Below are 26,457 nucleotides of genomic sequence, written 5' to 3' on the forward strand. Positions count from 1 at the left end.
AAAATATACATTAAAGCTTAAATATGACCAAACTAGTCCTAAAAACTATCCAGCCCAGCTTAGCAGAGAAGCCCTGAAATCTGCTGGATTTTATGACTTCAGAGATTTTGCATAATTTTTCTGAAAAGTAAAAAATATTTTGTCCTTTTAGTTTTCCCAGTACTGATACAGACAACTTTTACATGTGATGATTTAAATTTGTAAGTTTAAAAAGGAGGAAGATGTGCGTTCCCCGTCAAACAAGGATAAACTACATTTACAGTAATACCAGAGACGCTGATGTTAGAGTAACACAAACAGAAACTTTATTTACAAAAACAATAACTTAAAGACACAAACAGCAGTGAAACATCTTTGTTTTCCAACTCGACCGTTTTAACAATGATCAGCAGGAATGTGCAGAGCGACATGTTAGCAAGCCAACACAAACAAACAAATAAAAAAAAACCAAATATCTCCCAAAGTGCAAATAAGTGCTGTTCATGGATAACTTGGTGATGATCAAACAGACTTTAACTGAAGACGAGGAGGGTTTTCTTCACCGCGGGCCATCAGCTGTTTTTGAATTTATTGGACTGATGGAGAGACCTAAACAGAGACAGAGAAAATGTCCTTTAATATTTAGTTATTCATACAGCTGTAGGACCCCCGATAAGAGACAAAAACTGATCAGATGAAAACAAAGATTTGACACTGGGTCATCAGAAGGTTCAGGTTACCCATCAGCCTCAGGGGCTGAATAAATGAATACATTTCTCCTCTGTGTGCTACACGGTGAACAGCTGGTCACCTCCTGTGTCTATCCCACCATTACTGTGGACAATTTGCTGTTTCTGAAGCATTAAAAAGATGCCAAAATTTCAGATATAAAAACTTACCGTCGTCCTGTCAGATCATGTCCGGGTGAGCTCAGAGAGAGTGGTGTGGCTTCCTGTAGGTCTCGTTGGTGATGGACAGACGGGTCAGACGGGCGCCATAATAATCCACGATGTAGTTCGATCCATCTGCTGGACCCACGATCTGCAGGAGACACGACAGAGAGAGGGAGGGCTTCCCTGTAAGAACCTGCTGGGAAAGTAGATCAAATCTAAACTTCACAATAATAAAAAGTTTCAAAGCCAGGATTTTCAGAAAGCTGCGCAGAGCTGTCGAGTCATCATTTCTCTGAACTTCCAAAGCAGAGGTGAACATTATCGCGCTCACAGCAGCTGAAGGCCGACACACTCAGTTTAATAAAGACTGAGTTTCTGAGTGAACATTTGTGTCTCCAGGAGCCAAACTCAAGTTTGGAGTTCCTCAGAGATCGACTCTGGGTCCTCTTCTCTTTTTACTTTACACATTATTCACAATCATGGCTCACATTCAGTAAGGGTGAATTTAAAAAGGATTTTCCACTCTGGGATTTGTCTGGAAAACCTTGTGTGTTTTTAGCAGTGGCTTAAAGCAGCTGAGGAACTGAATGAGGTTCACCATCAGTCTGAATTTTACTAAGCAGTATATTTTTACATCCATCAAATGTGATGAGCTAAAAGAAAAATGAATCAGGACAGTGATACTCTAAAGTGGTGTGCAGATACTTCCCAAAGCTTTTCCCATCAGATAAATATCTTCCTAAAGGTTTAAAGTAAAAATCTTCCTTTAGCACTTTTCTGCATCAGAGTTGGGTGTGGGAGGGGTTAATAATCACATTAAGAAGTTTGAAACATGTTCCTCCCCCCTCTGATGGATTTCCAGCCTCTATTATCTAAAACGCTTCAGCAGGATGGAGAGATTCGTCCCTTCACCTCCTGCTTCATCCATCTGTCTCTGCTCGCTCAGAGTCCATTAGAACCTTCCAGAAGCATCATTCATGATGAGGGCCTCGCCAAGACGCCACGCTGCACGATGGATGGGCGTAAATAATACCCAGAAAGCTGCCGCCTGTTTATTCATCAGCTCCACTGCCCCTCCTCCCATACGGGCAGGCTCCGCTGCCGTGTGCCACGCTGAAATGGATCCTCGGGGAAACGAGGAACCCTTCATCACTGGCGTCACTCTTAAAGAGGACATGAAACAACAACAACCGGAGAACGAGACATACAGGAAGTAACACCCAGCTAATGTGGGCTTTAAATCACCGCTCCAATCCTTCAGATCTGTTACTCGTGACTGATCTATCAGAACATTGTCAAGGTCACCACATGACCTCTGCTAAAAATAAATAAATAACGGGAACCCCCCCCTTAGTGGATTTTTTTTTAAACAGCAAATCAAATTTGCTTAGTTACAACTCATGAGGCAGGGGCTCCGAATCTACACACTGTGGCAGACTGGGCTCGATTTGGCTGAGGTCAGGGGTCACTTCATTTCCGTTTCCCATTTAACAGCTGAACACTGAGTCAACCCCCCGGAAGAAGGAAGAAACCCGCTGCCCAGCTGGGCTCTGACTGAACTGAACTTTCACCCATTTAAAGACATTAAAAGGAGACGATGATCAGGTGGCTGGCACCTGCCCAGGATTAATGACGCACCTGCATGGCGATCAGTATGAAGTCGATCAGTGTGCCGATCCCACAGAAACCAACAGTGCAGAACTTCAACAGTCCTGAGAGACAGAGAGCATTATTATTACAGAATATACAAACTATCCTATAACTTTAAAGTCTTATTTGATTTTTAACTACTGAGTCATGGTGTGTTTTATTCTTCACTCCCTGTTTTAAATGGATACCAAACTTTGTATAATAATCATCATTTCTGCTTAAAGTTTGATCTATAATCATCTGCTAATCTATTTTCCTACATGTATGACTATTCAGCGTATTGTTTTTGTAATGGTCTTTAATAATACCAGCATTAAAAGGTTTTTGTGAATGAATCTCATCCCAGTTTAAGCTGGTGAAGAGAGTCAAACGTTCCTGATCAGTGGACAGATGTGGAAACACAGGAGCTGCTAAAGGATTTATCAGAGCGCGAGCGAGCCGTCGCTTCTTCGAGGAGGCGGCTGTTCAAACTCAAACACACTCAACTTTATTGTGCAGTTTCTATCAGAGACCAGTCGGGTGTTTTTGGACCGTTTGAAACCGTACCTGCAGGCACAGGTACGCTGGAAGCCCGGGCACGGTGGGTCCAAATCAGACGTGGGAAGTAACGAAGTACAAATACTTCATTACTGTACTTAAGTAGTATTATCAGGTAGTTGTACTTTACTTGAGTATTTATTTTTCTGACAACTTTTTACTTTTACTCCCTACGTCTTTACACAAATATCTGTATTTTCTATTTCTTACATTTTCCAAACAGACTCGTTACTTTAACATCTGAGGGAAGTTCTTATTTCCCAGCACTGCCTTCAAACCGATCTGAGCCTTAATGGAGGAACAACAGCACACAAAAGACAATCATATAAGCCATCACTGGTGTTTATCGCACACAAAAAGATGAAAGACGTAAAAACACGTAAATCATGCCTCATTCTCTGTGGTTAAAGTGAAGTCTCTAAGTTGTGGCACAAAGAAACCCAAATATTTAATATTATTACATGTATTCTCACGTAATATTATTTTATTATTACATTAATATAGCACAAGGTTCAGTTAGCTTTGCACAAAAGCAGCTGGCAGAAACATCCTCCAAACAGCTGCTTTTACTTTCTTACTTTTACATTTCAGAGCCTGTACTTTTTCACTGTTACTTGAGTAAAAATTTGAATCAGTACTTCAGCTTTTACCAGAGTATCTGTATCTGTACTTCCACTTAAGTACAGAGTGTGTGTATTTTTGCCACCAACTCTCACTGTATTTAGGGCCGGATTAACAGCAGCACAAAAGTCTTTTGGTATTAAAAATCTAGTGTGTACTGACTCGAGGAGCAGTGTCAGTCCTGCTGAAGGTGTGGACACTCATGCTGCTGGCCTTGCTGCATAAATGTTTGCAGGAGTTTCCCTTTTAGAGAGCAAAATTTGTGGAGGAGATTATTTAAACGAATTCCTGAGTGCCAGACCTCTGACTCTTCACGTTTAGAGCCGAGCCCTCATATCGGTGCTGGCACGTTTGGATGAAACAGAGCAGACACAAACTTTAACTCCTCTTCAGTCTCAGATCCTTTACATACACTAGTTAATGGGACTGTGTTAGTGTTTCAGATCAATGTCTGAATTTTACAGTAGATAATGATCACTTTAATAAACACCTGCAGCCTCCCACAGAGCACAGAGAAAACAAAAGCTGCTCACACTGGTACACATCACGCGAAGTTCACGACTTGAGATCTGACAGCAAATAATATTTTTATTGTTCTGCCCGTCATGTAGCTCAGCTGCTCCAGGCTTCAGGTTCACCGCTCTGCTCTGGATGAATCCTGCTCTTCACCCTTAATCGTCAGCTTCATCTGGAGATCAGACGCATCATCCACGCGGTGCCCATCAACTTCTAACAGACGAGTTTGTGCTGATTCTCCTTCAGCTGCCTCTCACTGACCTCAACCGCCATGCTGACAAACACATGCGTAAACCTGCTCCTACACCCTGTTATTTGGTTATCTGATTACTCACTCTTCATCATGTCTGCTCTCAAAGCTTCAGTCTTTATCAGAGACACGCCATTTAACTGAATAGTGTTTTTTTATTGGAAGAAATCCTGCACGCTGTTTGTTTCTGCGAAGCTCTGAAACAGAGGAGCAGCAAAGTTAGCCTGACCCTCACAGAGCAAAACACACGGGAAAGAAAAGTTCAGTAAGAAAACACTGATCTGCTCTTTTAATCTTTTTCAGCATTTCAGGGTTTTTTTTTCCAGAATAAAGTTGGCTGAGTTGGCTCAGCTCGGCTCAGTTCAGCCCAGCCAGGGCCGACCTGTGCCAAATCAGGCCAGGTGTGCAGCTGCTGTCCATTCGAAAACCCTCAGGCAGCAATCACACACACACACTCACACACACAGACACACACACACACACACACACACACACACACACACCCTTTGAGGCTTTGTGGAGCTGCAGGTGTCTCATTAAAGGAGGACGGCGTGCTGATAAAACTCGCCCTTGTTGTGCTAATCATAACTGTTATTCTTCGGCGTCTCGTCTGCATTGTGTGCTGATCAGAGGCCAACAAAGACTCGCTGCAGACGCAGTTAAAGGGCAACGCCACCATTTTAATAAGTGAGAGCTCCGCAATGAAGATGCTGCAGTTTCTCTCATGTCCACCAGGTGAAGCTGTGACAGGAACTGCTGCACCTTCTTTGCTCATTGATTTGAATGATTATTGATGGAGGTAGCATATAAATTTCCTGGTTCCAGCCTCTGCAGCTTTTAAGCTTTTTAATTGTATGGAGTCAAAGTTTAAAATGAGAAACATTCCCTTTAAAATCAGTTTGAACTCGAAGCAGCCAATCACTGCACAGCTCCGTTATCACGGCTGAAGATAGACTTTGGTTCCAGCGCGACTCCGTGTCCTCCACCGCCTCCACCTCTGTCACTGTCATTTCAATGATAAAGTTCAATGTAAAAAGTTCTTTAAGTTTAGCGACTGCAGGATGTTTCAGTTAAAGGATAATTACTGAGCGGCTAATTTATGGGTTTATTATGTTTTATGGCTCTGCTTGTGTTTGCCATCCTGTGCCGTTTCCGTTATAACAGATATTCTAAAATCATTTTCATGGAAAAAGGAGTTAAACACAAATTATACACATGAAATGGTGTTTAGACCAAAATGTGGAAGATTTCAAAGAGTTTGTGCAGAAACACTCAAAATATTCAGATCACTGAAATACCTGCAGACTGTCAAAATGAGACACTTAATTATGGAATAATTACCAACAAACTACAATCCCATCAAAGCCTATGATGTTAAAAAAACAGACATTTCCTTTACACAGCAGTTTGTGTTTAAAAACAGAAACGTAGCAGGAGACGCAGACTTACACATTCACAGGAGGAAAAATATCACCTATGACCATTTGGTTAAAATTAATGTGATCCCCCCCCCCCCCCCCCCCCCCAATGGTTGAGCAGTGTTAGTCCACCTCACCCACAGATCACTGAGCTCTGCTGAGGTGGGAGTTCCTGCTCCTAAATCAGGTCAGGACCTCATCAACTCTGCACATATTTAAGACCAGACTGACTTCTTACGTCTGCTTTTCTTTATAATTTGGTGAGCGTTTGTTGCTTCAAACTAAACTTTAAGGCCCAGTTTCCCATACAGGGATTATGTCTAATCCTGGACTGAATACTTTTTCCTATTTTGGTCTTAATTGACTTTTTCCTTTTAGTCTAGGACCATGCTTAATCCATGACTGGGAAACCGGCATCTCACAGCAGTCACGGATAAAGTCGAGAAAACTTCTGGAATTACAGCGTGTTGTTTGTGCCGTCTGTTTAGCTGTGCAGAAGGAGGACGACTTCATATAAAAAAAAAAATCACTTAATGCTGATTTTTAATGAACTCTTTAAATTAAAGCTGAACCTGAGGCATGTTTTAAACCCACCGTGGTGGAAAAGCAAAGCAAACAAAGGAACATGGAATCGCTGTCCATTTACAGACCTGACAGTACACCTGCTCACTGAAAGGTGTCTCAGTCACCTGACTGCACCCCCACCCCTCCATCCAGACCTGCTTTACTAAAAATAGATGAAGTGGCAAAGCTGGCAGAGAGCCGCTGACCCAAACTGCAGGCGTCAAAATAAAAGCTGCAGGTGTCTGAGAGTGTGTGTGTGTGTGTGTGTGCGTCTCTGAGTGTGTGTGTGGGTGTACCCAGAGCGGGATATCCCAGGTAGAAGCGATCTGCTCCGAGCCAGCCCAGAAACAGAGACAACGCCACAGCCACTTTGTAGGAATAATCGCTCCTGACAGAGAGAGAATCAAATCATCTGAAGTTCACACACACACACAAAGATGATAACTCAGCTGTCTGTACAGGAAGCTGGAGTGTGTGTGTGTGTGTGTGTGTGTGCATGCTGCGAGCACTCACACATTCCTGCAGGGGATGGTTTTGTTGAAGCCGACCTCGTCCCCACTAAACCTGAACACCGTCCCATTGGAGAGCCGGCAGCTGATGTTCGGAGCCGGGAGGCACTCCACTGCCAACACACACACACACACACACACACACACACACACACACACACACACACACACACACACACACACACACACTTATTACAGGTATGTTTAGCACAACAGTTTACCATGTCTCTTCATGTTCCTTTAAAATCATTCTATTCCTCTCTTTTCCAGCTTCATATTTTTATTTCCAGAGTCTCCCAGATAAGCTTTGCATAATTCACAGTTCAAAATAATCCTTCTGTATCTGTACCCCCCCCCCAAAGTTCATCTTGTTGGAAAAAAGCGGTTTTAGCCCCTCCCTCCCTAAATCCTCACTTTCTCCTGATTGGCTGACCTGCGGAAACCTGCCAAGGGGCAGCACCATCCAGCTCTATCACATCTTCAGTTTTAGTCTTTGACCAGAGTCGGCCTGTTCTGAACATCTGCTTAACAACACAAACTGTCAAAAACTGATAAAAACTGAAGTAAAAATGGAAATTAAAACAAGCAAACTCTTGGGACTGAAAGCAAGACTTAGAAGGGAAATAAAAACATAAAAGCTGACCCCTCTGCTGAATTACACGTTACTCAGATTAACGAGCCTCCTATTTACGTTCCTCACATACTGCTGAGTTACTGCGATAAACAAGCAAAACTTCAGATTATATTCCTCCGTTTACCTCAGAAAAAAACTGGAACGAACTTTCAGACTTATGTGATGACCCTGAGATGACCCCTGACCTCTGGACTGTATAACTTAAAGAACGGCAGAGACAGTCAGAACCTCAGGGTGCATTTCTACTTTATTTGTAATGAAGTATTTCTGTGTATTTGTACTGTAACCACAGTATCCGAGGACTCAAACATCTGCAGATGTTCCCACTGAGACTCACCCCACGCCGTCAGGTCCCTGCAGCTCTCCGGCTCCTGAGTGGCTTCGTTGATCTTTGGATGGTTGCATTTATATGTGAGCAAAGTGAAGGAAGCCAAACTCACTTCTGCCTGAAAACATCTGCAGTCACACTAACTGTCGCATGTTCTTATTATCATTAATAACCATTTTCCACCGTAAACACCTCCACCTGTTGTCTTATGTACTTATGGGATGCTGCTAGCAGAGAATCATAACTGTTTAAAGTTTGACTTTAATCTGATCAGACTGACAGAACAATTTCGATCACATCAATAAAATCCACAGGTTCAAAACGTATCAGTACACGGTGTGTTTCTATGGGAGGTAAAGCCACAGAGTGTTGTGCCAAAAAGTGATTTCCGGTGTTTACACTGCTGGAACTTACCTGTTGGCCTGTAAACAGTGAAACATCTCTCTCATGAACCATATCAGTCATTCTGACCAGAAACACTCCTGTCACAGGAAGACGCGAAGTGACTTTTATATACTGTTTATTTTTCAGGGCAAAAACCTTCACTGACATTAAAAATGTGTTTTTAAAGACATATGCGGCCAAGAGAGCTGCAGAAATTACAGCTGATATAACATCACCGCTCTGTAAAGATCTCTAAAGAGACCAAAAAGGTCTGATTATGTCATGCAGGTACAATAACACAGACTCACCTGCAGAACAGGTCATTTCTTTATTTTATACCTAACTCCTTAATAAACGCTGCTGACTGCAGCCTGTTTACCAGCATAAGCAAATATGTTACTACCCATCAGAAACACATAGAATCACCGGAGATCGCTTTACCGGATTTTCCGTTTTCATTTAAATTGACCGTCCTGCCCGTGAAGCTAAGCTAACGCTAAGCTAGCCGACCCGTAAACGTGGCTTTAAGCCGCCAAACGGAGTCAAAGGATATTGTCCGAGCCTCAGGTTCTCGCAGCTCTCCGCGTCCTCGCTCAGAACCACCTTGAGATGCGCGTAAACGCAGTAAAACAGGAGGCCGAGCGCCCCGGAGCGCACACACAGCAGCCGAGTCCGGGAGGACGCCATGATCGCCTCCGTCACGTGACAGCGCGCTGCATTCAGGGATAGAAAACGGTGCGAAATCACAGCTTTCCGGGACGGACACGCCGCAGCAAAAGTAAATGAATCTGTTTATTTTAACGCTGTTATTTTGGTTTTATTTGTATATTTTTAAAATGTGTCTTGCTTGCTCAACCTAATGAAGATTTTTTTATGCATAAGTCGTACGCATAAGCACTGTTTTTGTTGCAAAATCAGCTGTTAAAACAACTTTTATTTTTACCCTAGATATTTATATATTATTCTAAATTGCCCATAGGTATGAATGTGAGTGTGGATGCTTGTCTGTCTCTCTGTGTTAGCCCTGCGACAGGTTGGCGACCTTTACAGGGTGTACACTGCCTCTCGCCCTGTGATAGCTGAGATATGCAAGTGCAAAATACATTTCACTGTGCATACTGTGTATAACTGCATGTGACAAATAAACCTCAGCTTATCTTATATAACTTAGAAACGCTGGCAGATAAAATAGTTTCACCTTGGTTCATGTGTGTTGTTTTCATGTTTTATTGCTGTTATTGATTACTATTTGTATACTTTTATTGTGTTATTGATGTAGCTTTTGAAATATCAGTCATAAAAAAATAAGAGTCTGGACACGTTTTTTGTTAAATGTATTTCGGTTAATAATTTTTCGTTAAATGTATTTCGGTTAATAATTTTTCGTAGGATAAAATCATTATTTTATTGTGCTAAAATACTGAATGGGCTTTTAAACAGAAAAATAATAAAATAATAAAACTAAGGATAAGAAAATAAAGGGATCGAAGAACTTCAGACTGCGCGTTTAAATACTTAACCTTCAAGTTTCCGATAGCTTCGAATGCAGCATCGCATCGCCGCTGGTGCCAAACTGGTTCCAGTTCCTGTGAGTTTCCCACCAGTTCAAAACTGTTTAAATTTGCGTGTTTGTCAGCGGGAAGTCGTCGGATCGTATGCGGAGTGTTTGCCCTTTAGCGGCGGGCCAGAGGCGCAGTTTTCTGCCGCAGTTTAACGGGCGCAGTTAGCAGTTGGAGGCTAACGGCTAGCAGCGGAGCCTCGGTGAGGAGGAGGAGGAGGAGGAGGAGGGGGAGGAAGAGAAGCTCCTTTGAGCTGTTTTAGTTTCCTGAGCTGGACTCTGAGGCGCTGTCTCCGCTCCTCAGGTGTGTGTGTGAGTGAGTATGTGAAGCGGTTAAAGTGTGGCTTTCACCTGTTGGAAAGTTTGCTGCACCTGTTCACCTGCTCTGTGACGCTCGGATCTGAGCTGTTTGGTGAAATAAAGGCTACAAACGCACAGGTGAATTACAGGTACAAATGCCATTTTCCTCCCCCTCCCCCTGTGCTGCCCAGTTTCACTTCCTGGTTTCAGAGGTGAGCTGACAGGTGAGTGCAGCAGGCCCGCTGTGCGTCAGTTTTTGGTTTCGGTGTCGGGGGTGCGCCGCGGGTCTGTGAGCGGTAGCTCGGCTCAGACTGAGGAAACATTCCGTGCTGATAACGAGGCTCACCTGCCACACCTGGACAGACGGGACGGCTCTGTTAGAGGTCCGCGGCACGCACAGGTGGGAAGTACCTGAGTACATTTAGTACAACAGTGGAAGATGATCTGAAGTGTTACCGAGGTACAAGTTTAAAAGCCCTGAGAGCGCGTACTGCGCCTGCAGCTGTGTGTCAGGGTCTGCGGTGCTCTCCGGTGGTTTCCGGTGTCTTTCTTGGTGTTTGGTGGAGCTTCGTCTTTTGTGGCTTTGGCTGGTTCCGGTGTTTACAGTTTGAGATCTCTGTGCTGTTTGAGGTATTTGGCGTGATTTTGGTTAGTGGCTGTTTAGTGATGCCTTTGGTATCAGTTGTTGGTGTTGAGTGTAGTGTTGGTGTTTAGTGGGGGTGTGCATGTTGTGTTTGGAGTGTGCTGTTGTTGTTGCCTTTTGAGTGACACAGATCCTTTTTTTTTTTTTTTTTTTTTTTGGTGGGAGGACAGGTGAGTTTGACTCACCTGTGGCAGACATTGCACACGTTTCACTGAGTCTGAGAGTTGTTACACACACACACACACACACACACACACACACACACACACACACACACACACACAGTAGTCAGTATGAGTCGTGCTGTGGAATTAGCCTGAGTTTACCCTGTGAGGTGTTAGAGCACAGGTGTCTCAGGTATCTCTTTACCAGGTGTTTATCAGGCTGATGTTCACCTGTTTGCTCTGTTCTTCCCGGTGTAGATTGATCTGGAACAGAGGACGGAGAGAGCAGGACAGCAGCCATGTTTGAAAATGTCCCGACAGGTAAATCCTGATAATGACCCACCTGTATGAGGAAGAGAAGCCATAAGAACATGTCTCAAACTGCTGTTTCTGTCTTCAGTGTCCTCGACCGAGCGTCAGCAGGTACTGGGAGCTCTGGAGCGTTTGCAGGCTAAACTGATGCAGCGGGAGGAGTGGACCCACAGCGATACCCTGGGAAATCTGCGGGAGACGCTACAGAGCCCACTGTTCAACCACATCCTGACCCTGCAGCACTCCATCAAGCAGCTCCGCAGCCAGGTGAGCCTCACTGAACTCTCTTTATCCTGCAGCAAACACCATGGAGTTAGCTTGTAATGGCCAGCAGGGGGCGACGCCTCTGGTTTTTAAAAGAAGTCTGATTGGATGAAGCCTATGAAGAAATGAGTCTCCTGCTCAGCTGATCTCTGAGCTCAGTAAAGTATTTGGTGATGAGCTGATGGTCTCAGTGGCTGCTTATTGACTCAAACATGTTCGTTTTGTAGGTGACGTCCTGTTACAGAGCACCAGGAAGCAGGGGAGGGTTTGGGGCGGGGCTATACAGTGATTGACAATTCACCGAGACTGCGTGAACAGAGTCCCTCAGTTTTTCAGTCAGAAAGTATCCACCTCCAACGTGTCCATCTTTCATGTACAGTCTGTGGTTCTGAGGGGCTGCACAAAAAAAGCGCTGAGAGACTAATCAGGATTATTGTTAACGATGAATCTTGCTGCTATAGTAGAGAATATAGTGCAGGAAGTGAGCAGAATAGGTCGAGAACATCACGAAGAACAAGCTCAGGCGATTAAAGTGGAAATTAAAGGGAATTAAACTAAAACGCAAACTGAGAAAAGGAAACCTCACTCAGCGTTCTGCTTCCCAAACGGAAGGAAAAGCTCTCTGTTTGTGTACTTCAGCAAGTCTTTCTCATCACACACACTCTGTATCTGTGTGTGTGTGTGTGTGCGCGCACAACGAGTGTTTCCCATCACATCTGACAGGTGTAGTCCCGCCCAGGTGTTGACAGCCTATCAGGTATGAGTCCTGAGCCGCCTCCCGTCCGCCGTTCTGACCCGTCAGCGTGGCTGAGTGGGGACGTTGAATCCTCTCTGCATCGCCATCTGTATTCAGCTCCCGCCTGCACTGACGTGGAGCTTTACAATAAACAATCTGCAGGCCAAATTAAGATAATGGCAATAACCCGCGGCGGGCTTCATATTCTAAGTGCTGCGAAGGTCAGAGTGAGTCTATGAATGCGCCGATGGAAGCCGGTGGAGGGTATATGAAGCAGGGACTTCTCCCTCTCTTTCTTTATTTATTTCTGGCCCTCCCTCCCCCGGCGCTCTGCAGATCTATCAGGCTTTAATATCTGGTGTCTTGGTTTGAGTAACGGCCTTGTCGAGGTGGTATTGATGAAATGGCTCGGGATCCTGCTCCGTCAGCCCGGCCTAAATAAGCCGCAGACTGATAAGTTTCCACAATGTGAGTGTAAAGGTCATTAATACATTACCTGTTCAGAGAGAGCGCCTGCAGAGGAATCTATTGATTTTAGTTTTTTTCCTCTCTCCTCTCCACTTACCCCCCCCCCCCCCCCCCCCCAGCCTCGCCGCTTCATTTTTTTTCCTGCATGTCTTTTTATTTATTTATTTTTTTTGTGGACGGCGTCCTTGCATATAAGGGCGCGTCCCATCTCTCTCTCAGTCTGCCTCTTCATCAGGGCTCGATCTGTGGTTTGGGTTTGTGGCCAAAGTCCAAAAGTATGTGGACAGTCCCAGCTGAGGTTTTTTATTTTTTCAGCCTTTCCTCTTTTAATGCATAAGAACAGCTCCTGCATGAATCTGTGCACACAGTTAGCCTCCTGTCAGCAGAGCCGGGTTCACAGTCTAAACGCTGCTCTGAGAGCAGGTTAGACAAACCTGCTCAGACCTGTGTTTTTGTGCTGACACAAAGCCGTAATCATGGCTCAGAATTTGTGGTTTGTCTGGATGGAAAAGTTGTGTATCAGTCTGCAGGAAACACTCTCCGGGTGGCTTTATGAGTTCAGTGTTTGATTCAACATCTGTTTCATCTGAACATGTTTCATCTGATCTGAAAGCTTTCCTCACTGCTAGAAGCTGATTTGTACACAAATGTCCACACTTTGGAGAGATGGTTTGATGGACGAGTAAAGAGGCCATTTATTTCCGACTAGAACGACCTCCTTGAATAGAGGTGGTGGACTACGACATCAGCTTTCAGCCACCTCCTCAGATCCCTCCTGAGGTGATTTAACCACTGTTCACATTTTGAACTGTGACCTCAACAACTCACATGATGGTTGGACGTGCTGGGACCTCCTTCAAGGCGTGAACCCCACCGAGGTTAAATACCCCATCAGCTTTTAGAACTGCAGAAGCCTTTCAGAAACATCTTCAGAACCTAAAAGAAGTCCAGCTGCCTTCACCTCAGGTGCTTCAGACTGCCATAACCTGGATCACCGAGAACCTGCACAGACTCTGATTCTTGGTGAAGCTGCTGAAGGTTTGCTTTGAGGTAGCTGAGCAGGCTTCACTCAGGCCTCTGGTAGCTTGTTGTTGCCACTGAAGCGTATGTGGAAGCCCAAATACTTGAAGTTGGCCACATGTGGACCACACGGTGCATCAGTGAGCTGCTGTCAGTGCTCTGTGTCAGTACTTTGAGAGCTGGCCTCATTTCTTCTATGAGGATGATGCATTTTACAAAGTACTGTAAAGTTTGTGCAGGAAGTGGCTGATGTGTGGTTTTAGTGGAGCTGTGCTCTCATTCAGACAGGGTGAGGAGGCCTTACATGTGCATGGATTTAAACTTGTTTACAACCACAGATGCCCGTGTTCTGATGGCTTCATGTTTCCAGCACGCTCATCTCACGCTGTTTCCACCAACATCTCTGTCAGTGTATTCCAGCATCCTCCACAGTCACCAAGCTAAATCAATAAAGTGTGAGGGAGGAGGTTACGCAGGGAGTGATGCTGCGGCTGACAGTCTGCTGCAGTCAGTGGGGCCTAATCTGAATGCTTCGTTCAAAGGGTCCGGCAGTTCTCAGGGCATATGTGCACACCATACAAGCTCCACATGCTCTGATGTTTCTGCTCTCTGCATCCTGACACGTTATTTATTACACGTCACTTTAGTTTGGACTCCAAAGCACATCAGTGCCAGATTTAGCTGATTGGCTCCTTTTCTGAGCTGAAATGATGAGCTGGTGTATTGATTAGTCTGCATATGGAAAATGTATTGTTTCCAGGGTTTTTCCTGCGCATAAGCACAGCTGGTCCACACGTAGTTAAGTTGTAAAGATTTGTTGCCGTAGCAAAAGTCTGTCGTCTCCAGGTCATCTGATAAACACCAGCTGATTCTTTTATGCTGTACTCCACTTTTAAAAAAAGGTGGATTTAAAAAGATTTTTGAAGATTTCAGAAACCGACCGGCTTCAGATCCATAAATCACTGTTTTCTCTGTCGGTTAACTCAGACTATTGATCCCATCAAAAACAGTTATTAGTGATGGTTTTCAGTCTTCAGGGTCCAGTGACGCCATGATCGCCATTTTCTGTTTTTTTGTTCATCAGAGTTAAAAATGTTTCAGGCGTGTTGATGATGAAAATTGAAGCTGGTAGTCAGCGATGATCAGTGCGTTTCCTGCAGTCACGTGGGTGTCTTTAAGCCCTGGGTTCTGATTGGCTGTGTCACAAAAAAGTAATGTATCCCTTCCCTTGCCCACTAAGCAGAGCTAGCGAGCACACAGTAACACTGTGTCTGACTCACTACTGGCATGTCTCCAGGCTGGAGAGTGTGGAGCAGATCGGACAACATGCATTTGAGTTTTAATAACTTCCTGTGCCGCGGCGAGACATCAAAATTCTCCCCACTGCCACAAACACCTGTCAGCGAACACTCGACATTGCAAAGGTGTTTCGATCAAACGCCCCAAGATTGTGCCATCATGTCAATCTGATCAAATTTTTAGGAGGAGTTTGCAATAAAAACACCAGAAAATGACAAGAAATGGCACCAAAATTGCATCTTAAATTTAAAATGGTGGACTTCCTGTTGTTTGCGGCTCCAGGAGGATTTTTTTTTTTTGTACATCTTGGGATGTTACATGTGCACCAAACTTCAAAACATGCAGATGAAAAACCCATAAATATAAATTTCAGCACTTGAATTTCAGTTTCAGTTTGAGCCTCAAACGTGTGATTTTCATTTATCAAAAATATAAAGCTTCACTCTGATGAGCCCGATGACTGTCGGCCGCCTGTCGTATCGCGCTGATGAAATTAGAAACTAGATTTTGTTGCTGAGGTTTTCTGTGATGATTGGAAGATCACATTCATTGATTGACCCCTCCTCCCTCCTGTAGCTGAGCACCATGCCTCCTGACGCCACCAGTGAGTTCAGCTTTTCCAAAAAAGGTCAGCTGATCATGAGCATCAATCCAGCCAGCAGCTCGGCCCCACCCATGGTGTCCGCGTCCTCTTCCATCCTCACCAATGGCTCGATTGCACCCACACATCAGACTCCGCCCACATCTGACAACCTCCAGAACTGGATTCTTGCCACTGCCAAGGTGGGTGGAGCCATGATACATGCAGCATCTCACAAGTCAACTCAACACAATTACAAACTGCTCAGCTGACTGTGTGTGTGTGTGTGTGTGTGTGTGTGCGCGCAGGGACGTCCCACCCAGCTGGTCAGCCTGACTCGTCCCCTGTCTGGTGGTCTGGGTTTCAGTGTGGTCGGTCTGAATCCCACAGGAAGCAGCAGCCGGGGCGTCTTCATCAAGCACATCCAACCCGGAGGAATCGCTCACAGGTTCACTGAGATGCATTTTGTTTGCTCCAATCAGTGAGCAGCACGTCACTATACCAAGCTCCTCCCATCACTGCAGCAATAAAACGTCATATCACACTTTTTACTTTAAAGGTTTGACATTATAAATGTTGGAGCAGGGCGGCTATAAACTATATGATTAACTGCAGATAATCATATAGTGTGGCCCGTCTTCTGTGGAACCAGCTCCCAGCTTGGATTCGGGAGACAGACACCCTCTCTATTTTTAAAATTAGGCTTAAAACTTTCCTTTTTGATCAAGCCTATAGTTAGGGCTGGATCAGGTGACCCTGAACCCTCCCTTAGTTATGCTGCTATAGGCCTAGGCTGCTGAGGGGGGGGGGGTTCCCACAATAGACTGTTTGTTTCACCTTATTTACTTTGTTTATACTCCACTCTGCATTTAATCATGAATTGTTATTAATCTCTGGCTCTCTTCCCCAGCATGTCTTTTCTGTCCCCTCAGCCCAACCGGTTGTGGCAGATGACCCCCCCCCTCCCTGAGCCTGGTTCTGCTGCAGGTTTCTTCCTGTTAAAAGGGAGTTTTTCCTTCCCACTGTCACCAAGTGCTGCTCATAGGGGGTCGTTTTTGACTGTTGGGATTTCTCTGTATTATTGTAGGGTCTTTACCCACAATACAAAGCACCTTGAGGCGACTGTTTGTTGTGATTTGGCGCTATATAAATAAAATTGAATTGAATTGAATTGAATTGTGCCATTTCACTTCCTGTTAATCCCACCATACAGCAGGGGGCGCTCTGATCTGGTCCCCAGTGACTCAGAGTGAATGGAGCTAAATGGTTCCCAGCTGCTTCCAGACATCTTATTTTAGTTTCCATAAATTCAAAATGTGTCTGAGCTGAAGAAGAACCACTCTTCTGTCCTCCTGATTCTGACCATTAAACGCTAACATGCTGCTAATGCGTGCTGATTGGTCAGGACAGGATGCCCTCCTCGATGGTGTCTGCTTCCAAAGGATTACTCCAGCAGACGCTGGGAGTAGAAGCCCCACAGAAACCTCATGTGTGGAGATGTAGCTGCTGGTTGATGCCATCAGGAGGCTTCTGCTTGCTTCAGGCCCCAAATTTAAAATGAAGGATGTCGCCAAGCGGCTTGTAGCGCTGTGATGTCCCTGATACTCGCAGAAATAAATTTTCCTGCAGTAGAAACGTGTCAGACATTTAAACATGGAGTCCATCTATGAGAAGCATGATGAACATTTCCTGAAGAAAAATGTTTAAAATGTAAAACCTACAGTTTCTGCACCTCGATTTACTCTCAGCAGGCTTGAGAGTGAGACGCCGGACTGAATCTGGCTGTTTGTGGGCTGAAAGTGACTTTTCCAGTCATTTGAAAATGCCCAGCTGTTTTTGTAGGTTTCACTTTCATAACGGTACTTTTTGTTGTTGTTGTTAAAAGCATTTTTTTTTTTTTTAAGAGTTTCAAACCTTTGTAACCTTTGAACCACAAGTCCAATCTGAGCCGTGCCCAACACGAGACACCCCAACATCATTTGGACTAGTGTCAGTTCAACATCTGTACAGACTTGAGGTTGCTGCCATCTGTGGCTTACTTATTTTAGTAGGCAGAGTAGACACTGTGCAGTTTGTTAAAAATGTGCGTAGAAAGATCAATGAATATCGTGCTGTGTGTGTGCAGGGACGGGCGCCTCCAGGAGCGGGACCAGATCCTGGTGATAAACGGCAGTCCTCTGGAGCCTGGCATCAGCCAGCAGCAGGCGCTGACCCTCTTGCAGCAGCCCGGGGAGACGGTGGAGATGGTGGTGGCCAGAGGTCGCCCACCTGACGCGTCATTACCGCCCACAACAGCAATCAACACAGTAAGAAAACGGTGGTGTTTATTCAAGGAGGAAAGAAAGATTTCTGGATTTAAAATACAGGCGTGCTGAGGGTCCCCGTTTGGAGTTAGAGGCCCAAAAGGCTATCAAACATCTTCACACATCCTCACCTGTAATACTCCTCAAATCTTCCTGTAAAAATGCCTTAAATGAGAAACCAAACTTTAAATGAATTTAGCTGCAGACTACACACTGATCAGCCAGCGATGGCGAACATGGATCATCTCCTTACAGAGCAATGCTGGGAATGTTTGGGTCCTGCTGGAAGTTTGCTAACCAGTACTGGGGAATCTGGTTTAGGCTGAGGACTCCCTGTTTTGCCAAGACACCTTTTTTCAATGGCAGCCTCTCCCAAAAGGACAATCCATCCTCAAGGTTGAGGATACAGAGCCCACAGCGTTTATCTGGCTTGCACAAATCTGCATCAACACTCTGTGAAGTGCCTCCACTGTGACCTTCATGACCTTCATGATGCATTCAAATGGCTCTCGCTAACTCTGAATTCAAATGACCAGGAAGTTTTATTTAGAGGGGAAAAAGTTCTTCTGTTGAAATACAAAAATGTATCATATTATTTTTTCACTGCTGCATCTTTTAAAAATCAGTAGAATTTTTGGCAGCAGTTAGCAGTAAACTCCAGCATCCACTCAGACGACAAGTCTGTGAGTGCTGATTTTCCATGTCGTTATAATGCTGCAGAAAACAAGGATGCACCAGTCCGATGGATCAGACATCGGTCCAGAGCTGCTCACTGCAGTTCTCTGTGTTTCTCTGTTTGTGTTACCACACTCACAGTTCAGGGTCAGCAGCTGGGAGGTGTTTCACTCTGCTACACAAACAGTTTCTTTGTATATCTGCAGAGTTTCTGACTTGAACACAAACTGCTCAGGACTGGAAAAACTTGGATGACAATGCGTTCCCTGCCTGCTTCTCTCACTCATTACATTCAGTATAACACTTGTTTGGAAGCTTTTATTGCACCTACAGTATCAGGAAAAGGAGAAAATGACAGCAGGAAAGACTCACACTGAGCTGAAGTATATACACTCCCCTCCAAAGTACTGGAACAGTGAGGCCAGTCTCTTTATTTTTGCTGTAGACTGAAAACATTTGGATTTGACATAAAAAAACAAAACAAAACCAACAAAGATCAACACCATCTTTTATTTCCAGGTATTTCCATCTGGATCTGATCCACAGTTCAGAGGAACTCACCCATTTTTCTTGTGAGCAAAAGTATTGGAACAGATGAACTTAAAACAGATTAATGTGAATAAGACTCACTGACATCACTAAGCTTTGCATTCTTCTTCTGTGGTGCTTTTCCGCTTTCACTGCAGCCTCTTTCAGTCTCCTCTTTAGCAGCTAAAATGTTCTGGAGACTCGGCCAGTCTTAAACCTCCCACTTCCTGATGAACTCCTCTGTAGTTTTGGTGTGTTTGGGTCATTATCTTGCAGCATGATGAAGGATCTCCCAATCAGTTTGGTTGCATCTTTCTTTAAACCGACAGACAAAAATGTTTCTGTAGATTTGAGTTCATTGTACTGCTGCCATCATGGTGACATCATCAATGAAGATTCATGAGCCCGTCCCAGGAGAAGCCATGCAGCCTAAACCATCTGTGTTTCACAGATGAGCTCGTATGTTTGGGATCTTGTGCAGATCCTTTCTTTCTCCAAACTTTATCCTCTCCATCACCATGGTAACGGTTCATCTTTGTCTCATCAGTCCATCAAACTTTGTCCCAGAGTTTCTGAAACTTGTCTCTGAACTTCTTGGCAAATCCCAGCCTGGACTTCCTGTTCTTCTTGTTAATTAGTGGTTTGTATCTTCTGGTGAAGCCTCTGAGCTTTTGTTCATGAAGCCTTCTGTGAACAGTAGGTTGTGACACCTTCACTGCTGCTCTCTGGAGGTTGCTGCTGATCAGTAAGAGTTGTTTGTAAGTGCTGTAAAAGACCCTCAATGTTTCAGTCTTCAGCTGCTGCTGTTTTCTTTGGTCTACCTGTTCCACATCTGTTACTTAGTACAACAACTTTCTTCTTCAGGACGTTCCAAACAGTTATACTAGCTATGGCTAATGTTTGTGCGATGGATCTGGTTGATTTTTCCATCTTCTCTCAGCTTCTCAGATTCTGGCAAACCGTCACGGTAAGGTCTATTCCAGGGTGCTGGAAAGAAGAGTTCATCCGTTATGGAACCTCAGATTTAAGAGGAGCAATGCGGTTTGCTCCGTACAGCCGGCAATAAGTCAGACTCGTTTGCTGCGAATTTCTAGGCGTAGCCAAGTGGCAGAAGGCTTCCACCTCGCTGGCCTCAGAATCTCAGGAGTTTAAGTATCTCGGGGGTTGGGGAGAATGCAGCCGCAACCCCAACCCGTCTGTCAGTGATGTGGACGCTGCACTGGTCTGTCGTGGTGAAGAGAGAGCTGAGCATAAAAGCGAAGCTGTCGATTTACCGGTTTATGGGTTTCTCTGCTTAGGCTGCTGCCTCCACAACCTGGTCCATGGCTGGATCAATGCAACAGGACACACCTGTCAGTCACTTGTTCCAATACATTTGCTCACAAGTAAAATGGGTGTGTTCAGACAAATGCTGCTATCTTCAGATCCAGATGTAAACACTTGGAAATAAAAGCTGAGATGTTTTTGTCTCTCAGATTTTTTTTTTTATTTTTTATGTCAAACCCAAATGTTTTCAGTCTACAGCAAAAATAAGGAGCGTGGCCTCGCTGTTCCAATACTTTTGGAGGCGAGTGTATAAATAAAGTGTGTATATGTGTTTTGTTCCCTCCTGTTGTCATTTATGTTTATACCACCAGCAACTTTATATAGTTTGATATATTTTTGTCACATTGTTTTTGTTGTTTGGCAAAGCTTGAATGGAGACTGATGTTGTCTTAAATGTTAGGAGTGATTCCCAGTCTGTCCTTCACAGCGAGGAAGCCATTATTCATTTAACTCTAGTCTCAGATCAGTATAGCAGAGGTTAAGGTGTCGCATGAAAACTGGGGAAAAGTTGGATCCCAATCATCAGTAAACTCATTTGTGTGTCTTCGTGGTCTACAGTAATATAAAAGCCTGCTGTTCATGCACGAGTCTGTCCGGCTGCAGCACTGCAGACGCTCGCTGTTTCTCCGGTCCTGATGGAGCTCTGTGGTTAAATGATGCAGAGGCGTGGAGGTCTGTGTGAAGAGAGCTTCAAAACAAAGACATAAAACTGAGATCTGCAAACCTGTAAAGGACAGACTGCTCTAATCCTGCAGGTGTACGTTTTAAATAAGACACAGTAAAAACAGCCCAAACCTCCAGATGGAGCCACATTTCACACTAAAAATTTACTGTCAGCTGTTTGAGACAAACTCGAAAACAAGTCGTGAAATCAACGGTTTACTCCAAAATAATGTCAGGGTAAGTAAAAATCAATGGTCAGCTTTAAAAATCCCTGAACTCAGAGGATGTTAAAACGGTGCAGTGACACAAAAATGAGACGTCAGCGTTTCTGTTTGGACAAAAATTTGTTCAGTTTTATAGCTCGATATCAAACTGCTTTTAAGGCCTGATCCTAAAACACACAACATCGCTGAAATCAGCTTTATCCTGTACTGTGAACACACACACACACACACACACCAGCTTGGCCGTCACTCAAAGCCGGCGCTGCTGACACGCTGTCAATCATAACTGGAGGTCACTTTGGGACCACGCCTCCAGATCAGAGTGAGACCTCCTGTTTATGACGAGCCGTAAGTGTGCTGACATTGACTCGGATGATTTTTATGACCTTAAAGCCTAAAGGAAATCAAGTTAGTGCTACAGTTGCAGCTTCGCTCCTGACAATATGTATTTAAGTCTGAGAGGAGGCGCGATCGATGAATGTCGACATGACGGGGAGTCAAAGATTGGCAGAGAGGAGAAAGGGAGACAGAGATAAATGAGATGATGACGCCACCGTGAATGTCAGTCTGTTTACTCTCTGAACTGCAGTGAAGGGTCAGAGGTCAAACTGTAGGTAACATCCTGCTTGTAGAGGGAATTATTGCATTCAGTGGAGCACTCAGCTGCTCACACTGTTTGTCTTTGGCTCTGATTGGTGTCAGATTATCACAAAAGATCAACAGTTGCATAATTGTTCAGACTTTTAATTTGGGACTAAAATGACAAGTTTAGAAAAAGACGGGGTCACAGTTCAAAGTTGACTGCGAGTGTTTGACCTCACATTGACACAGACAGACGAGGAAGTAAGAGAAAACAGAAATGTATTTAGGAAAATGTAATTTCCTTAGAGAACGTGTTCATCAGCAAGTCAGCACCATAAGTGTGTGTGAGTGAGTGAAAGCTGATGCAGGAACAGAGGAGCACATATAATCTGCTTCAGATCAGCACCTGTAGGCGAGCAGAGACACCAAGTGCCTGTGTGACTCAGAGGTCATCACATGACCTTGTTCTAAGGCAAACTTATCCTATCTGTGACAAGCTGGTGGCCAGAGGAGCACATTTGGCTGCAGTGTCCATCTGAAACATGAAATCAGTCAGTGAGAGCTGACTTCATGTTTCAGAGGCCAGACAGAAATCTGATAAATGGTTCAGAACAACTTAGAGATGCTGTGAGGAAAACATGACCTGTGTTTTTGAGGTTAAACTGAGTTTGAGTGTTCAGTTTGTTTTCCTGGAAGTTTTCAGGGTCACTTTTATTAAACGTTGCAGACGGTCAAACGGGAACCACGTGGGGCTATTAAGTTTCACTCCACTGTGTGTGTGACCTATGGGAGCTCAGAGTTTATGGCAACATCAAAGTGTAAATGGGTGAAGCTACTGGATGAGTGACCCCTGCAGATTCCAGGTGACTGGATGGCCTCAGGTTGGATTGTTGCATCCTGTTGAGCAGAGCAGCTGCAGGAAGTTCAGTTTGACCTCACGTTAGACTCTGCTGGAACAATGGACTCCACAGCTTCTTCAGCTCTTTATAAATCACAACTATCACACCATTTCCAGCCCAAATGTCAAGATCTGTGCTTTAAGCACTGCAGCACCACCAGTGGGTCGAAGGCTGATTGGTCTTTATGCACAGAAGTTTGGAACCACATGCCCAGTTTTTAGAAATTAGATCCTCTGGAGTCCCTGAGATTACACCCAGTTTGACCTGTTATGTCAGCATTGGCACACACTGAGGTTCAGAGACATTAATGGATGGATGACATCCAGTCAAAATCAGCAGCAAACCTGCCAGACAGGAAGTGAGGTCATAACCTAGTCAAAGTAGAACTTTGACTATAGACTCAGGATCCCATTTTTAACGGAGAACAAATGTTTTGGGCTTTTTGACCGGTCAGAGTCTGTTTTGAGCCTCTTCCTGTTTGTCTTTAATAAAACTGAGCAGCGAGTAAATGAGAATGAAACAGTCTGTATTGACCGCTGTCCAGTCGGTTGGTGCTGAAGTCACTGGATAGCGTGTTATCTCCACCTGTCTGATGGCTCAGTTTACGGTTACATTTTATGCAGTGTGGAACCAGAATAATAAAATAGAATAGAATAGAACTTTATTGTCATTATACATACAACGAAATTAATCCTGAACACTGGACTTTTGAGTGCATGCAGAATGACAGCCATCTGAGGCGGTCGTGTTGTAGGTCACGATATCGCCCAAGTCTGGTGCTGAAGGTGTCCACGAGATTCTAACCCCTCAGATCCTGCCCAGTAAAAGCTGGTGTGCTGAAGGTGACGTTTCTCTCCACCTTTGGACTGGGAGGCTGCCGATCACGTGGCTGAAGAAAAGTTCACCAACTTCATCCGAGTAACTTTGGCTGAAGTTGGTTTCGTCTGGTTTTAAAGGCCCCTCCAGGTTTCCTTAACTGCACAATCTGTTATTTTTTTATTCCTGTTCTTTCTGCTTTTCATCAATTTTAGCACAGCCATAAATTAACCCTGAAGTCCTGAGTGCATTCTCCGTCACAGCATCCTAATCGATGGTGGGATAATACTCACTAAATAGACAGAAGCAGTAAAATCCTGCGTGACTGGCTGATTTATAGCCGTCTTTATGGGAGGCTTTATAACGACGAGTTTCCTGTCGGCGTCAAACGGATTCCAGCAGAAATGAAGTTTGACGCCAGCACAGCACATCAGCTGTGACGGCAGGTCAGAGGCACCTGAAGCTGCCTAGCAGAGCCTGCTAACTGATGGTTAGCCAGGCCGGTAGAATGGCCATAAAGTCCCATCCAGCACTGTGTTTTTATGCCCACAGCTCCATTAAACATGACCTCAATAGAAGCAGCACATGAATAAAACAAAAGCAGGGGGATCGGAGGCCCCAGTATGCGGGATGTGGCTCGGCTCCAGCAAACCAGGAGGAGGAGGAGGGTAACAAACAAGAGGGACAGTGTAATTCTGTGCGATAATGACCCGACAATGGAGCGGAGCAGAATGATTACGGCTGAGGCTAACCTGTGCTCCACGGCTCACATTAACAGTCCAGGCCTGCTCCGCTCAGACACCTCGTTTTTCTTCCTGAAATCTTCTCTGCTTATTTAAATGTCAGAGTTCTCACACATTTTAATGTCCTCCTGTATTCAGCCCAATAACTCAGGTGCACACAGTGTCTGAGATTTAGCAGCCACTAAAAGCAAAGTGAGGAGGAGGCTTTTAATAGTTTTTATTTATCAGTTAACTTCATCCAAAGTGCAGCAAAGAGGAGAGGCGACATTTAAATCGGATCAGTGTTTGCTGTGAGCGCACGCTGGCTGTAAAACGGCTGCAGTCAGTGTTGCAGGTAAAGGGAGAAATGTGATCATTGCTGTTTGACTGTCAGTAGGATGATGTACCAGACCAAAGACTGGAGCACAAACACAGGAGGAACCTACCTTTGATGCAGACCTTGGTGACGCTCTTCCGGTTTTTGGACTGTTTAGGACCACTTTCTTCATGACTAACTCTGACACTAAGATCAGGGCTCTGTGTGCGTCACCCCATCTGTCAGGAGCTCCTCGTTCATCTTATTAAAGATGGGTTAGAACATTATGATACCCCAAAGCATCTTTTAGACCCACCTCTATGTACTTCGAGGGCCTGTAAGTGAAAATATTCATCGTATGAAGGTAAAACTTTGCATGGCTTAATTAAAAATACTAAAGTTACTGCAGAAAAATAAAAATCATCTGATTCTGAGGGGGTCAGGTGGAGGGTGGAGCACTCTGTGCTGGATCATTCCACTGTTGGTGTGAGGAAAAAACAAGCTTTTTAGGATGTTTGATGGAGGAAAGCTGTGAAGAAACAAACAGCTGGAGGAATATCAGGGAGCTGAGCGCTTCATTGGAAACGTGAGCGAGCTACAGGTTGGAGAGTCGCTGCAGGCTGAGCTGTGGAACAGATCAGCTCCTGTGAACAGAGCAGAGCGTCCAATACGTTTGCCGTGGTTCAACTTTATCAGGCGAACAGCTTCTCCCAGTGTCCTGGGACCAGCTGAGGAGGAGGAGGTTTGTTTCATTATATCGAGGAAGGCCTCGTCTATCAGATGGAAACTGTAATAAGAGCACAGCCACTTCATAAAGGCTGCCTGTGTGTTAGCAGGTACCTGCTGCAGCCTCTCATTGATCAGCAGCTGCTATCAGACAGGAGGAAGTGCTCTCAGCTGGTAATTACCTGCTGAGCTTCACTCTAATGACCTTTCACCTCAGAACAGATAGCCAGGCAGCGGCTCAGTGAGGCGGCTGCTTGGCTACAGACTGAAAAACACTGACGATCCACTCATGGAGCGGTTTTTAAATGATGTAGCTTCAGCTTCTGAGAGGAGTGACTGGATCGACTCGGTCTGTCTTCACTGCAGCTTGAAATAAAATCTTCTGAATTCAGTGAAATTTGACCCCTCAAATGCAAAGAGCCTGACGTAACCAACAACCTAAAACATGGAAACTCACACAGTGTGCAGCTTTGAAGGCTGACTCTGCTACCATGCTACAGCTGAGAGACAGCAACCGATGCACCGCTGAAAAGTTCCAGGTGGAAATCACAGATCTGGAGTTTCTGTTCCAGGTGTCGTCGGAATAAATGGTGGTTTCTGCTGACGCGGCGCCGGTGTGGACGGTTGGGTTTCTCTGTCAGGAAAAGAAGCTGAAACGTTGAGCTTTCAGTATTTGCTTTAGATGCATAAGAGCACCAGAAATCAGAGTCCAGTTAAATAAAGGACTCTTACATACAGAATCTTTTTTTAGCTTTGTCAAAGAGTGGAAATACTCTGGTTCTGTTTCTCTGAGTATCTCGCTGAGATCTTCCTCAGACACATCGAGCTTCCTCTGCTCTTCTCTGCTGCAGGATCAGTGGGGACACGTGGAGGAGATCGAGCTGGTCAACGACGGGTCCGGCCTGGGCTTCGGCATCGTGGGCGGGAAGACGACCGGAGTGGTAGTCAGGACGCTGATCCGAAACGGTGTGGCCGACAGGGTGAGTCAGTCACCTGATGAGTTAGGTTTAAAATCTAAGTGAAAGAAACAGTGAGGGGTCTGGGTTTGGA

The 26,457-nt window shown here is 44.8% G+C and overlaps 2 protein-coding genes across 7 annotated transcripts in view; one reads left to right on the top strand and one right to left on the bottom strand.

Moving 5' to 3' along the window:
• Positions 1-282: 282 nt before the first annotated feature.
• On the bottom strand, positions 283-9,978 carry tm2d1 (TM2 domain containing 1). Its single transcript, XM_030726609.1, has 8 exons — positions 9,804-9,978; positions 8,837-8,996; positions 7,909-7,982; positions 6,942-7,050; positions 6,725-6,816; positions 2,511-2,584; positions 879-1,020; positions 283-588 (listed from the first exon to the last, which is right to left on the bottom strand). The coding sequence occupies exons 1-7, from the start codon at positions 9,838-9,840 to the stop codon at positions 910-912; spliced, it is 657 nt and encodes a 218-aa protein (XP_030582469.1). The 5' UTR covers positions 9,841-9,978; the 3' UTR covers positions 283-588; positions 879-909.
• The window catches only part of patj (PATJ crumbs cell polarity complex component), a 133,404-nt gene continuing 116,685 nt past the window's right edge, over positions 9,739-26,457 (top strand). The window contains exons 1-7 of one of the 6 annotated variants that reach the window (XM_030726603.1): positions 9,739-9,871; positions 11,207-11,269; positions 11,349-11,527; positions 15,624-15,830; positions 15,936-16,075; positions 17,753-17,933; positions 26,259-26,387. In XM_030726603.1, the coding sequence (XP_030582463.1) occupies positions 11,248-11,269; positions 11,349-11,527; positions 15,624-15,830; positions 15,936-16,075; positions 17,753-17,933; positions 26,259-26,387 (858 nt within the window). In that variant the 5' untranslated portion in view covers positions 9,739-9,871; positions 11,207-11,247. The other 5 variants (XM_030726602.1, XM_030726604.1, XM_030726607.1 and 2 more) reach the window with 5 other exon arrangements.

The sequence above is a fragment of the Archocentrus centrarchus genome, chromosome 4 (assembly GCF_007364275.1).
Source record: "Archocentrus centrarchus isolate MPI-CPG fArcCen1 chromosome 4, fArcCen1, whole genome shotgun sequence".
Classification (NCBI taxonomy): domain Eukaryota; kingdom Metazoa; phylum Chordata; class Actinopteri; order Cichliformes; family Cichlidae; genus Archocentrus; species Archocentrus centrarchus.